This window comes from Streptopelia decaocto (assembly GCF_964273445.1).
Source record: "Streptopelia decaocto genome assembly, chromosome: 3".
NCBI classification, from domain to species: Eukaryota; Metazoa; Chordata; class Aves; order Columbiformes; family Columbidae; genus Streptopelia; species Streptopelia decaocto.
The window spans coordinates 94,126,993-94,142,037 of NC_138656.1; the positions used below are offsets into that span (position 1 = coordinate 94,126,993).

The window sequence follows — 15,045 nt, forward strand, 5'->3', positions numbered from 1 at the left end:
ATCTACCTATATTTTTCACAGTAAGTTTCATTGTGTCAACTCTTCAAAATTGAAGTTTGAATTAAAAAAAAATGTTTGTTCAATTCAAATATATAAATTGATGACACACTATTCAGGTTGCAACTTCAAAACTTAAATCAAAGGTATCATGGAACTAGTGAAATACTGTTTAGCTGTGTGGCTTAAAGCAACACCAAATAAGATTTACCTTCATTATGTCTTCTAAGTACTGTTTTGTGGTCATTTATAAGGTAAGAAAAATAGATTTAAGAGTCACAATGTTTATATAAAGAATCAAAAGTTATGCAAAATGCATAAATTACATAAACAAGACAATTTAAAATTCGCTGACCACTTTTTTTTTTTTTCAGAAATATTTTTCTATGAAACTAGATTCTAGGAAATATGTTACGAACTATCTGTGTAACAATGTAGGACATTTGGAGTTTGATTCAGCACGAGATGTCATTTATGAAAAGGTGTGGGGTGTCCGGCAAAGATTAGGATATAAAGATTGCAATGTTAAGAATGCCTGAACTCTCATCTAGACCTGCTTCAGGATTACTAAATAAATAAATCTTAATCTGTCCTGTGTTTTAAGCACTTTAAACAATTTTATCTCTAATTCTACTGTGAAGTTTTGTTACTGTTATGTGTTACTAATTCATGGAATCCTTAATGATTAGATATATTTTAACAGAGCATAAAAGTGGATCAAAACCAAGGGATTTCACATAGAATTAACCTATGTCTTTTCTTGGCTTTTCTTGACATAGAAAACATAAGGCTATTTTTATTGAGTGTTTTTGTTTTATGGTGTGGTAAAATTGGAACGATGTCCTGTTAGTCATGATGACTCTTGCAAGTCTTTTCCTGAGGGAATTCTATAAATTCAGAGACATGGGCAGTTTATAGAATTTGAGGATTTATTTACCAGAGCAAATTATCTTGCATTTGGGCAAGCTGTATTTAATCTGCCTAGTTCCAGCATTCATAATACATCAGAGTGAAATTTGATTTAAAATTAAATGCAATTCAAGGTCCTGTAAAACACCTATCAAAGTATTTCTGGTCTCTGCTAGTACCTCAGCATTTACTTGCACGTTTACAAGCGCTGAGATGTGAGGTCCTGTGGTCCAGTTTTCAAGGGTTGAAAAATAAAAAGGAGGATACCTTGGAATTCCCAACCATTCAAGACCTAGAAATTTCATTTCCTGGGTTATTATAAAGCTTATTTAAGGTTGAAATTGTTTACTTTTAAGACATTGTGTCTAGCAAGTCAAACCATTGTCAAATGCTTAAACCATCATTAAGTTGCTAAACTCAGATAGAAGAGCTGTCAGTCTGTACTAGAGGCTTGTAATGATTTCTGTATATACTATACAAGAAAACTTACTGCTCCATGGCTAGATTTTATGTCAGCTCCATCTATTGATTATGCAGCTGGGGGAGCATCAGGATGCACAAGAAGTTCACCATCTGCTTTGCTTGAAATTTTGGAAAGAGAACTATTAGATATGATAAAGAGATTAAAATTAATAATGGGCATATTACAACCCATCCTCCCTTGGCAGCCAAAGGCTGTGTTCTACTCTATTCATTTCAGTTCACAGGAAAAATAAATCTTTCATTTAAATGCCATTTATGTGATATATTGTCGCCAGTGCAACTTGCTACTGTAATATATTATCACTCAAGTACTATGTAAAGCAGTACAAGTCATCAGTAAAAATAGCAGTTAAAAATGAAGAATGTCTCCTGTGAAGACTGTCTGAGAGAGTTTGGGTTGTTCAGCCTGGAGAAGGCTCTGAGGAGACCTTATAGCAGCCTCCCAATACCTAAAGGGGATCTACAAGAAGACTGAAGAGGGACTTTTTACAGGGACATGTAGTCATAGGACAAGGAGTAATGGCTTTAAACTGAAAGAGGGTAGATCTAGATTAGGTGTAAAGGAGAAATTCTTTACCATGAGGGTGGTGAGGCACTGGAACAGGTTGCTCAGAGTGTTCAAGGCCAGGTTGGATGGGGCTTTGAGCAACCTGGTGTTGTGGAAGGTGCCCCTGCCCATGGCACGGGGCTTGGAACTACATGATCTTTAAGGTCCCTTCCAACCCAAAACAGTTTATGATTCTATGAAAAGTCCTTTCTTCGGGAATCTCAGAATCACAGACAAGTGCAAAAATGCAATTTATTGCAGATAAACCAAAGTATCTTCTTTGTGTATTTTTCATCTCAGCTTGCTGTTTATTACTAAAGTAAGTAATTTTATTGATATTGGAAGAAAGACATTTTTCTGTGAGACATTCCTATTCAATAAGAACTGAGTAAAGGATTGACACTGAGGTTAGGATGCTATCCCATAAGGAGAGGGAATATGAAAAGCAGCACAAATAAAACAGAAGAGGAAGTGGTTTCAGTAGTTCAGTTTGACGGTAACAAGGTTGGGGACAGAGAAAATACAAGAAGTTAAGTGGACATAAGGAGTAGCGCTGACTCATTCATTAGAAGTCTTAATGTGACTTCATGGGCATAGGAGAGCCAGCAGAAGGATTTGAAAAAATAAAGACGATAGCCAGATGAATGTTTTATTATAATTGCAGCAGCAAATTATGCTGTAGGCTAGTCTTGCAATTATGGAAGGAGTAAGAAAAGTCTCATTTCTATTAGATTTTATTTTACATTTTCATCCCATTCTGATTTTCTGTTTCAGTACATCAAAATGTATTTTAAGTGTCATTCTGTGACTGTGATTATACTGAAATTTCAATTATATTATTTAATTATATTATTGATTATATATTTTTATGACTATGTGAAAAGTGTTCACCTCTATATGTTTTACCATTCAGTTATAAACATATTTCGTATTGCTGGCATGTGAAAAGAAAGACTGATTTCATTAAGAGGTCAAATGTGTTGAGTTTACTTAGTTGCCTCTGGCAAGCACATCTGCTCTGGGTTGTTTCAGCACTAGAGACTCTAGTTCATATATTACATTCATGAAGTCCAAAACATAGAGCTCTACTTGTTTCAGTGGGCTACTATTCCTGTTTTAATTTCATTTGATTTTTATTATTGTTACTACTATTTATCATTTTGATGGAGATAGTGCCAGTCATCTTTGAGTTCATCTTCAAAACACTTGGTAGGTCTCACTAGTGTAGGGAATATATATAAACTTCAAAAAACTGATAATATCTTCCTTTTTTTCCTGATCCTAAAGGTATGGCTGAAGAATCCAAGACCAGCTATGATAGCAGGCATGTAGGGTTATGGAATAATGTAGTCAGAATTTCAGTTTCTAAGCATAAATTATGATTCTGAGAATCCTTGCTCAGCAACAGACTAACTTTCCAGGTACTTCAGCGAGATTCATTTGCTCTAACTGCAGGTTTTCAACAATTAATAATTCAAACCTAAGTTCATTACATTTTGTACCCCTCTTTGTAGTCAGTAGGGATAAATTGCCATTTGTCTAAGTTATGTAAAATTAGTATTTTGAGATGTGTTCCCCACATCACTCAGGGCCGCCTGTGCCTTAGAACGACTTGAGGACTGAGTCCGAACTCATGTGTGTGACTGCGACAGAAGGCAAGTCCTCCCGATTACAGCGCTGTAGAGAGGCTCAGCCAGCTCATGGGTTCACAGTATCACAGTATGTTTGGGATTGGAAGGGACCTCAAAAGATCATCTAGTCCAATCCCCCTGCTGGAGCAGGAACACCTAGGTGAGGTCGCACAGGAACATGTCCAGGCGGGTTTTGAATGTCTCCAGAGAAGGAGACTCCACCACTTCCCTGGGCAGCCTGTTCCAGTGCTCTGTCACCCTTACTGAGAAGAAGTTTCTTCTCAAATTTAAGTGGAACCCCTTGTGTTCCAGCTTGATCCCATTACCCCTTGTCCTATCCTTGTTTGCCACCGAGAAGAGCCTGGCTCCATCCCCATGGCACTCACCCTTTATATATTTATAAACATTAATAAGGTCCCCCCTTAGTCTCCTCTTCTCCAAACTAAAGAGACCCAGCTCCCTCAGCCTTTCTTCATAAGGGAGGTGCTCCACTCCCTTAATCATCTTGGTTGCCCTACGCTGGACCCTCTCCAGCAGTTCCCTGTCCTTCTTGAACTGAGGGGCCCAGAACTGGACACAATATTCCAGATGTGGTCTCACCAGGGTGGAGTAGAGGGGAAGGAGGACCTCTCTCGATCTACTAACCACCCCCCTTCTAATACACCCCAGGATGCCATTGGCCTTCCTGGCCACAAGGACACAGTGCTGGCTCATAGTCATCCTGTTGTCCACCAGGACCCCCAGGTCCCTTTCCCCTACACTGCTCTCTAATATGTAATCTGCCAACCTATACTGGAACCTGGGGTTGTTCCTGCCCAGATGCAAGACTCCACACTTGCCCTTGTTAAATTTCATTAGGTTTTTCCCCGCCCAACTCTCCAGCCTGTCCAGGTCCCGCTGGATGGCAGCACAGCCCTCCGGCGTGTCAGCCACTCCTCCCAGCTTAGTGTCATCAGCAAACTTGCTGATAGTACACTCAATTCCCTCGTCCAAGTCTTTAATGAATATATTGAATAATATTGGCCCCAGCACTGACCCCTGGGGCACTCCACTAGATACTGGCCTCCAACTAGACTCCGCACCATTGACTACCACTCTCTGGCTTCTCTCCCTAAGCCAGTTTGCAACCCACCTCGCTACTCTATTGTCTAGACCACACCTCCTCAACTTAGCTGTGAGGATGCTGTGGGAGACTGTGTCAAAGGCTTTACTGAAGTCAAGGTAGACCACATCCACCGCTCTGCCATCATCCATCCACCTTGTTACACATAGTGAACAAATAGAGAAGGAGGTGACAGTAGTACAGGTCTAAGTATAATAGCTGTGATCTCTTTTAACTTTGGTTAAAATTGCCATTTCTCTGACATGATCTAACACCATAGGTGCTCTTTGCAGTAAAGATTTTAAGATTCATTAAGCCAAACAGGCAGCATGAGTAGCCGAGGGCATGAGTCATACATCTGGAAAGAGAAGACTTCCCAGATGTATTTCTATTTTCTCTCCAGCGTTTCATATACGTTAAAGGGAGCGGGATATAAGATTTTCCATAGCTGTTAGCATTTCCTGAGTGCAGGTGTGTAGTCAGTTGCACACCAGACTGTCTAACCCGAGATCTTCTCTGAACAGTGCTAGCTGTTTGAGATGCTATTCCAACCTGTCCACCCATCCCCGTGCATCATTCACAGCCTTCTGATTGCATTCTGGGTCTCAGGTCGCTTCAAAATTAAGCCTAGCAGCACTGACTTTTACAAGCTCAGTTTTCTCTGAGCAGTAAATTCTTTCCAACTATGAACTAACTAACATACAATACATAAAAGTTGGTTATTTAACACATCCTTTTAGAGAACAATTCAACTTGTCCTCAAGTGTCAAAAGTATGTGGGATGAATTACTGTCTAAAAATGTTTTATTTCTATTGTGTGATTCTTAGGGGAATCTGCCACTAGGTTAGTGGCAGACAAGTAGCTCTTAGCTTTCCAAGCTACGGTCGTATGGATGCATGAGAAAATATGGATATGGCCAAGTCACAACAGAAAAGAGAGTGAGACAGCATTGGTAGATTTACAGAAGCAAGGAAAAGAAAATAGTGGAAACTCTGCAAAGGCCCTTTTACTGGGAAACAACTGGTTTCATTTTACTTTACTGGAGTTAGAATTAGAGGTTGATTTTTATACCCTGACCTTTTCTGTGGTATAGTACTAATTTTTGTGTACTGCTGGGTGCTGCTTATTTGAAGGGCTACACTGGCTCTCTGGCTGCAGACATTTTTCTTGTTCACGTAATTGCCAAGTAAAGTAGAGAGTTGTATAACTCACTTTACTTTGACTTATTGTTGTGTTGTTTAAAAAAAAAAAAAAAAGTCCAGATATTTTGCAGTTTCTTACTTTAGAAAGAGCTGGGCTACCTTCTGTAAAAAACTAATTAGTTTTGACTTTGTTACAATGTATTTTATCATGTATTACCAGACCATACATAAAATATTGTGAGTAGGGCAGTTTTCATTAGAAGTATTAGAATTATTTTTCTTCTTGGTTTCCCAGAGCTGAAACCTACCATTTTTCAGAGCATGCTGTGAAAATCCTATTTTCTAAGTCTATTCAGAGAAGAGGTGATTTAAACTTGGTGCATTTGAGTGTGGGCTGTTATTTTTTGAAATAGGGTTTTTAGCAGTAAGTAGGAAATTCAAGTTTAAACAGATCGGATTACGTTAGATTATGATACCCTTGTTACTGATGATGCTTATGATTTTGTTTGTATTTCTAATGTTTCTTTCAGCATCTGAAACTTGAAGAGGATTTGAGTAAATCTAAAAAAATAACATAAATCTTTCTCAATGATATCTTGGGTGGGTGTTGAATCATGTTAATACTTAATGTTTTCTCTGGCAGTAGAATATAAGCCTTTTTCCCAATATGTCCCTTTTTTCTCCTCTATCGTTTTTGTCCCTGTCTACAATTTTCTTTATCTATGGTAAAGTAGTGCGCATTTGCTTCTGAAGTGAGTGTTCCCAGTGCTAATTTCCTATGCTATTCTGAGATTCTTCTGAGAGTTTTTCTTAACTTCACTTTGTGGGGAAAGACTGGTAAATACTTAATTATGTTCATTTTCAAATTAGTCTTTTCTTGAATTGAACTGTATTTTAAAATTTTCCTTAATTTTTGCTTTTCATTTGGTTCTTATTTTTTAATGCTAAACTATACCAAACCTCCTCAAAGTCATCCATAATTGTTTAACATTGTTAGCCCCACTGCAGCTCCAGATGTGTATTTCTGTTCCTTTACCTCTGGTTTGGGGTGTATCGCTGTAAGGCCAGAGCAAATCCTAGTCATTGAAAAATCTACTTTCCTTTTCCCCGACATAAAGTGGTGTTTTTCTTATGTTTTGGAAAGATGTTTTGTTAAGAAATACCTGAGATATAGATACCCTGGCCTAAAAGCCTAGCCTAGAAATGGCTATCAGTTTAAACATTTCTAATAGTTTCCCTGTTTCATATTTTTCAGTTCATTCCCATAAGCTTTTTCTTCTGAATGATGGTGGCAGCTACCATGGGGAAAAAGACTCCTCACACAGGAAGAGTCTTCCCAGGCAACCAACCCCAGTCCCTCAGATAGCCTTGAAAATCAAACCTTGTCAGTAACTTTTTGGAGTTCAAAGAAACCTGTTTCCCTTTGGTCCTGCTTATCTGCACCCTCATTAACATCTTGAAAGAGCTCTGAAGATTTAGGGAAGCACTTTCTTCCCCTTCATTGAAACTGGGTGGCTTGAAAATATCAGCTTTTCATACTAGTTTTGTAATATTACAATGAGCATGGAGATGGATTTTCCAGTGGTAAAATCAAATCAGATCAAATCAGATCCAAAATCACTTTATCTGAGTTTTTCCTGCTTGAAAAGCACAGACCTCAATTAAAAGGTGTTAGAACTTAAACACAGGATGGAAGGTCTAAGTATTATATACATATATGTGAAGATTTCTGGTTAAATAAATTAAATTGTAGAAATTATCGAAGAAAAAATGCCATATTCAACACTGGCAGCATGGGTAATCAACACTTTTTCCTTCAATGAGTTGAGGATACAGCACTTCTATGTTACTTAGATTCCCAAGAGGACATCTCTGTTCCTATCAACAAATATACAGAATGTTTATCAATTTAATATGATTTGTTTATTTGTTTTTAATGCAAGGAATAATAGAGTGCATGAAGGAGTCTGATTCTGTTGCTGAGTAAGAGATTGCACTGCATTTGGAAAGGACGTCCTGGGTTCTCATCTCTGGATTTATACAGAAATGCTCTTGGGAGCACCATCCTCAGCACACACAGAGCACAGACTATATGAATTTGAACATCCGCAGACTCCTAGCTTCTGGACCTTAACAGAGTCTCCATAGGAGCTGGGTGTTTCGTGTCAAAACATGCACATGGAAGAAATACTTTCAAACATTAAAAGTGTAGATTCTGGGGAGCTGAAGGTTAAAGAGAAGAAAAATCCTCAGTGAGTTTGAGGCACTTCAAGGATGTGAAAGGAGCTATTTTGAATCTCAATTCCAGATGCCTAAAGGATTCCTTAGGACAATGATGTCTGGCTGCAATACACCATATTAAGCTTTGAAAAAATGCTAGATGTGCCTTATATAAATAGTTCACCTGTAGGATTAGAAGATAATTCTCATACAGATTGACACAAATAAGAGAACATTGTCTAGAAAACACTTCTTTATTAATGTGCATTGTGGTTTTTTTGCTGTGTTCCAACCATTCCATTTGTATTATTTGGACTGTATTGACGTGCTCTGAGCCTTTAGGGAGGCTGTTAAAATCTGTAACGTGAACCCACAGAAATGTCAAATATTAACAAGTGTTCTCTGCCCTGCTGATGCTGAACACTGATCCACCTCAGGCGTCAGGAAACTGAGAGAGCTAATTTGTAATGGTTGCGTTTCCTGCTCTCTCATATGGTAGGTAAACATGCTGAAATGTCTTTCCTCTTGCTACTCAACTTCATATAGGTACCTGCATCTCCTCGTGTTCACAGTAACAGGATCTTGCTCAGTAGCACACTAATCGATGTGACTAACATCTGTCTGTTGTGGTTCATTGTTTCTCTCCTGTCCCCAGAAACAAGATTGTGCCATAAAATGTTAAATATATCACTGTAGTCTTTTTGCTGCAAGCGTACACTAATGAAGACATGTCAAACTGGTGCACTTCCACCTGAAATGGAAGATGACAAAGTTTGTGTGGACTTCACATTCTGGGAGAGGCCGTTCCCCAGTCTGAAAACGGGACTCTTCCTCCTGCCCAGATAAGCTGATATGGGTGCCTGAGAAATGGAGTCACCATCCAAAGTTCTGTTCTTCCTTCAGGCCACACAGCACCCGAGGATGAAGTCTCCCACCTGGAATCCATACTTACCCTTGCTGATGGGTAGGAGATCAGAAGGACAGGCAAATTGAACATGCTTGATCTAGGGAAGCTGAATGCTTCTTCCTTTGAATGTTCTCTTTAAATCAGGACTACTAGTGAAGTCTAGTTCAATATCTTTGTGGAGTTTAATTAGCAGAAATAATGAAGTACCAAACTAACACTCTGTTTTGTTTGTGTGGTTTTGGTAGTGTACCAGAGTGATTGTTTATTTGACTGCAGTTACTTTGTAGCTGTCTCATGCTGTCCCATCTATCGCAACCTAACTAAGCTTTGCATAGCTTGTGGGAAAGAAAAAAAATTATCTTCTGCTGTAATTAATATTGAGTCAAAGATTTTTAAGCCCCCTATTTAGGACTTCCCATAACAGGATTTTTTTCTCGTAACTATGAAATGTTCAGTTTCTATTTAACTAAACATATTTGCTCCTACAATTCATAGAGAAAAAGTGTTTCCGTACAGCATTTCTTGCCTACTCTGTTGTCCTGTCATATGAAAAGAATATATACAAAGTTATCCCCTGGATTATCTCTTTATTTATTCATTGTCTGGTTCCTGAGCACTCTTCAGTTCAAAGGCAGCTACAATGGGTGATAATTGCCCATGGGGCCCTCAGTAAAAGATTCGGGCATTAGATAAGCTGAACCACGTACCTGTGTCTCTGATGTGGGCAGACTGAACATTTGTATGAGCTGTCCTGTTGGGACCCTTAACTTAGGTGGGAGGAACCTGTATTGAAGTGTTCGTTAAGTTGTCACAGAAAAGCATGTCTTTAATAAAAAAAGTGGGATGCTCAATGAAAGAGAAGGTGCTTAACCTAAGTTAGCTATAAAAATCATAACCCATTACTTCTTCCACAAAGATGCACACATACTGTTTCTCAATAGGTTGTTTGGGTTTCCTTTTTTAAAAGACTGACTATTATGATCTTATAACAGTAATATTCTTTATAATGTTATGCAGTCAACATATTTTTCCTGCCATTTGTTCATTTCACATATAGGTATTTATGCAACCACTCATATAACGAATTTCTATGAAATTGTTGTTTTCATGATCATTCATCAGCATTCTACATAGATCCCACTGAGGCACTGTGGTTTGGACAGTACACTGCAGTGTATCAGTGAATAAGCTGAGTTCTTAAGAATGTAACTGATTTTTTTACCATTGCAACATACAGGTTGTTCTTCATGATTCACAGTTCTCATCAGTAGGCTGCATGATTTACATAATACTGGGCAAAATTAGCATGTGTGTGTTGACACAAGTTACTTTTACAGCTTGATAATGTGATTTGATTTATCAGTTTTCTAAGCTGTGGTGTTCTACTTTTTCCCTAGGGATACGATGACGGATATGGGGGTGAATATGATGATCCAAGCTATGAGGCATATGATAACAGTTATGCCACCCAAACACAAAGGTAAGCGTTTGTACTTTTACATTAATTTTTTTAGGAACACTTTTTCTGTTTTAGCTTTTCATGTAAATTTCCTGTTTTGTTTTCCACATTAAATTCTGCAAAATCTCTCAGTACTTTAAAAAGCTGTCAAAAAGTAATAATGGCAGGGTTTATATATAGAATTATTTAGATGAAGCAAAAATGCTAGCAGCTATACTTTCAAAATTGGTGCAAATGAGGTGTATTTTTTGAAAAAGCAAGTGATTACATAATTTTGCTATCTGATATCATTCTGAACTTGTTTGTGCATTTTTTTTCCTTTAGTAGTGCGAAGTTGTCAAGGGCATCTCATATTTATGGCTTTTACAATGTTTTGGGCAAAAACAGAGGGAGATAAAAAAATAATTATGATGGTAAATATGTGCCACTGGTTGGCAACCATCATCAAGGTAAACTGTAGAATGGAATTGCATGCCTGAAATAAGGGTGAAGCTATCTGTTTTCAGCAAAGTACTTTCTCAGAAACTCTTAGAATTGATACAACCAACCCAGTTTGGAAATTTCTTTTATGTCCTTACTGTGTGTGATAATGGGGAAAATTACATTCACGTGTGTTACAATTTGTGTCACTAAAATGAAGCAAAAACTTGATCACTTTTTATGTACTCATACCCCACGTGCACTCATATATTAATTCAGCATTTGATCCGTGTTTATGAAATATGGAATAACAGCTTTTTAACAGTTAAACTGAAGAATAAAAGGGTTATTCAGCCAGTTATTCAGAAATCACCCACATGGTTTGCTAAGGGTACATGTGATACTCTGGAAGGGCAAATGAAAGTTTAACAAGAAAAGACACAGATTTTTAACTCAGTTAATGTGATTCTCACTGGCCAAGAAAGCAATGTACACGTACACAGCTCTTCACTCCAAAGACCAGAGGACCTTAAACTTGCTTTTTGTTTAACCGTCTTTTTTGTTGAATGCTTTGCTGATAAAAATGCCTGTCAGAATTACATTCAGCTCCAGAACTGCTGCAGTGAGTGGCTCTTCAGCTGATAAAAAAATACTTTCTAAGTATTTTTATAACCAGTGAAGTATATTTAAAGGGATTTGTCACACCTAAATGTGAACACCATCAAGTATACTTTAACAAGACTTTTAATTAATTATACATTACTTGCTGCACCCATCATGTCATTGTGTGGGTAGATATTCTTGTTGTCAAATGTTCTCCCAACTTATTTGAAAAGAATTCAGCCCATCTTTTGCTACAACAGGGAATTGTCGCAAGAGATATTGCCTCCGATGTAAAAATAATAATTAGTTGGAAATCTCTCTGCTATGACATTGCTTGATATCATCTAAATTAACCTGTAATTTCTTTGCAAGGTAATGTTCCAGGCAACTAAATGACAAATATATCAAGTTTATGAGGAGTGTATTATAATCCAGCTAGAGCTGGCAGTGATAATTTGACTCAAGAAAGAAAACTTATAGGGTCACATAATTTTGTCAATTAAACAGCTATTAAGTTTAGTCATCAGATATGTTTTTTACTAATGTGGGCTACCTCCAGGATACCTAATCTATTTAAAATCTGCCACTAAAACATTTGCATTTGTAACATATGGCAGGACACACAGTCATGTTGAGTGCCACTGAATGCTGCAAGTAGTCTGTTGATTTCAAAGAGAGCACTTTCAAAACAATGCACTTCTCATTTCAGAGATTTAAAGAACAAATGGACCATTAGATATGCAGTTTGGATTTCTGTACCTTATTGACCATTTAGCTTCACAGAAATGCCTCCCTACTGAGCCAAAATAATAAAATACAATTAAATAGTATGACCCAAATATTTGGTTATATATATAAAAAAGTTTTCTCACAGTCTCAGATCTTGGTTATTAGTATACTCCAGTCATATAGGCAAGACAAATCATGCACACACCTAACAAAGAAGATTAGTACTGCTTCAGAATACTTACTCATCTCATCCCATGTGTGATTTACAGGAGGAAAAGAAAAAAAAAAAAAAGGCAACCAAAACAAACAAAAAACACACAAAAAAAACCCAAACACAAACAAAAAACCCAAAACCAAACAAACAAAACCTAAATAAATAAAAACACCAACCTTGTAGACAGTGTCTGTGATCAGTGAGTCAGTGAGAAAAATATTATTACTTCCCTCTGCAGGGATTGACTGAAATTCTAAAGCATGAGACAAGAAAAAATTGTAGTTGGTGCCTTAATACAGAGTGCCAAGATTTCTGTTCACGTTAAGGGCAGAGTTTCCACTCGTTTTTTGTCTTGTTAAGGAATCAATATGGAAATTCTCAGAGGAGGTACAAACTCTTGCCTGTCTCGCTATGCACGTTGACCAAGCCTGTTGAATTTCATTGCTTCAAATAGAAGAATGTGTTGGTGCAGGGGGCACAGACAGATGGGATGGGGTGGGTGGTTTGGATGCAAGCTGAATTCAGAGTGCTTTTGAGCTGAGCACATCCTAAGTCGCGCCTCGTTCCCCGGCTCACCCAATGCACAGAGTGAAGATAATGTTCGGTCAGGCTGCCACCACCACCCCTGTTACCTATACCCTTGTCTTCCAGACTGTATGTCTGCTTCCCATTTGCTCACCAGAGGCTTTCTGTCCATATATATTCCTTCTCAGGGCCATTGGACCTTCATTACCAAAGAGGTTTGATTTAGACTTTTTTATAAATTAGACTCTGTCAATCAGAGAAAATGAGCATGCTATCAACATACACCATGGTGCTACAACATGGGATTATGATTTCATAGAAGGAGCACCAAAAATACCAAGCCCTAAGATCGTCCAGATGCAAGGAGAGATAAATGCTGTGTTTCTGTGCACAATTATCTGAAGATAACTATCTGAACCTAAAGGTCAGCGGCAGTCTTGCTGGCCCAGCAACACATTTTTATAGGCCCTTCTCTAATGAACTCTACTACTGCCACCCTTCCAGACAGAGAGCTCTGTCCTTCATGACAGCAGTCTGATTTTTAGGCTGAAAATAGGGGGATGAGATCACTTCTGGAAGAGACTGTGACAGAGTCTTGGGATCAAACTGGAATGAAACCCACAATAAGTCTGCATGGCTGAATGAGCTGAGAGGCTCCTCAAGGGCACTTTGACATGGACACAATAAGCAACCTGAAGAAAGAGAACAGCAGGACCCTCACTATGGTAAGTGCAACCTGCACCTTATTGTGATTGGGGTGACTGATTTTAGGAAGGAGAGAATTTGGGGCTATGACAAATACAGTCTATATTGCATGAGACATATCTTGCTTTAACAGAAGCTGTATTTCTAAGGCCACCTTTTTCCCTCCTCACCGTCCTGTCCCATAATGACAAACCAGAACACAAGATGAAACCTTAGGACAAAGATTTAAATGAAGCTGCCCTTCCCAACTGTGTGGAGTCTTGTAAATAATGGTTATAGACAAAAGACTACAGGTTTAGCAAGGACATTTAGAAAACCTGCTCATTTTAGAAATTTGTTTATAATGATGTCAAAATACAGATTTTAAGGTAATTAGAATGAAGGCTTTGTCCAGTGCCAAAGAGAACAAGGAAACAAACATTTCATTGGGCAGGAAAAGACATCAGATCTGACATATTTCCCATGGGCGATGTTGCAGGGCACTTCGAATTTCTTGGCGAAACCTCTTTTTCTTCTCTCTTCCTCTCACTTCCATACAGTGTGAAGATGGCTTTCAGTGATAAGTACCAAGAGATATGCAGTAGTTGTTAAGTTTATACATTACTCCCTAGGCACTCGGAAGTCAGGCAGAGAACACTCAGACCCTTTCTGCCAGCTAGATTTACCTCTGGAGTCTCTAGTCTGACAACTTGGGTTAAAAATATAAAACCAAGACATGCTATTCAGAAGTAAAAATCCCTTTCTGAGTATGATTGCTAGTCCTGCTCCTCACCATTGCCTGCTCACCTGTGTCAACGGTGAGGGACAGAAGGGAGGTAAGGGAAAGAATTAGCCTAATGTTCTCAAAAAGCCGCATCTCATCTCAGCAACCAGTTAGTATCAATCTCAAGTTTTCCACTCCCCTTACACTTGCTACTTAAAAACTTGTAAGAAATATATTCTTATTGTCTAACAGAATTCTGGCATTAAAAAAAATGACTATCACTGCACATGTGTTTAGGTAGATTCAACCCTCACCTGTGAGACCTTCTGTCAGGTGCTGCCCAAATTCCGTTGCTAAGGCAGATGTCATTCCTGTGCAGGCCTGTAAAGGTATGCTGCTTGTCCACTTTTTGATGGTTCTTAGCAACTCAAGCTCACTGGTATTTTCAATGGTTTCTTACCTTCAAGCCATGTTGGAACGTGTTGTGGCAACCATTCTTACTTTTAATTCCCACTCAGATATTGATTCAAACAAGTAAATATGATTTTTACAGGGCAACAGGCAAGTTCATGAAACAAAACTCAAAAATGAGAGAAGTATCAATTTCCAACTCAGCTGTAACACAGAAGATGTAGGAGAATCCTATTAGTTTTCAAAATATAATACACTTTTTTATCTTCTTAGCAGGAACTTTTAAGTCTGTTGAACCACCACCACCACTGTCCAGGATTCATGGCCTGGGAACACT

At 38.2% G+C, this 15,045-nt stretch overlaps 1 protein-coding gene across 1 annotated transcript in view; it reads left to right on the forward strand.

Moving 5' to 3' along the window:
* The window catches only part of KHDRBS2 (KH RNA binding domain containing, signal transduction associated 2), a gene marked incomplete at both ends in the record, with an annotated part of 324,097 nt that overhangs the window by 285,490 nt on the left and 23,562 nt on the right, over nt 1-15,045 (forward strand). Inside the window, one exon of the mRNA XM_082048177.1 lies at nt 10,337-10,419. Within this exon, the coding sequence (XP_081904303.1) occupies nt 10,337-10,419 (83 nt within the window). The remainder of the gene's footprint in view (nt 1-10,336; nt 10,420-15,045) is intronic.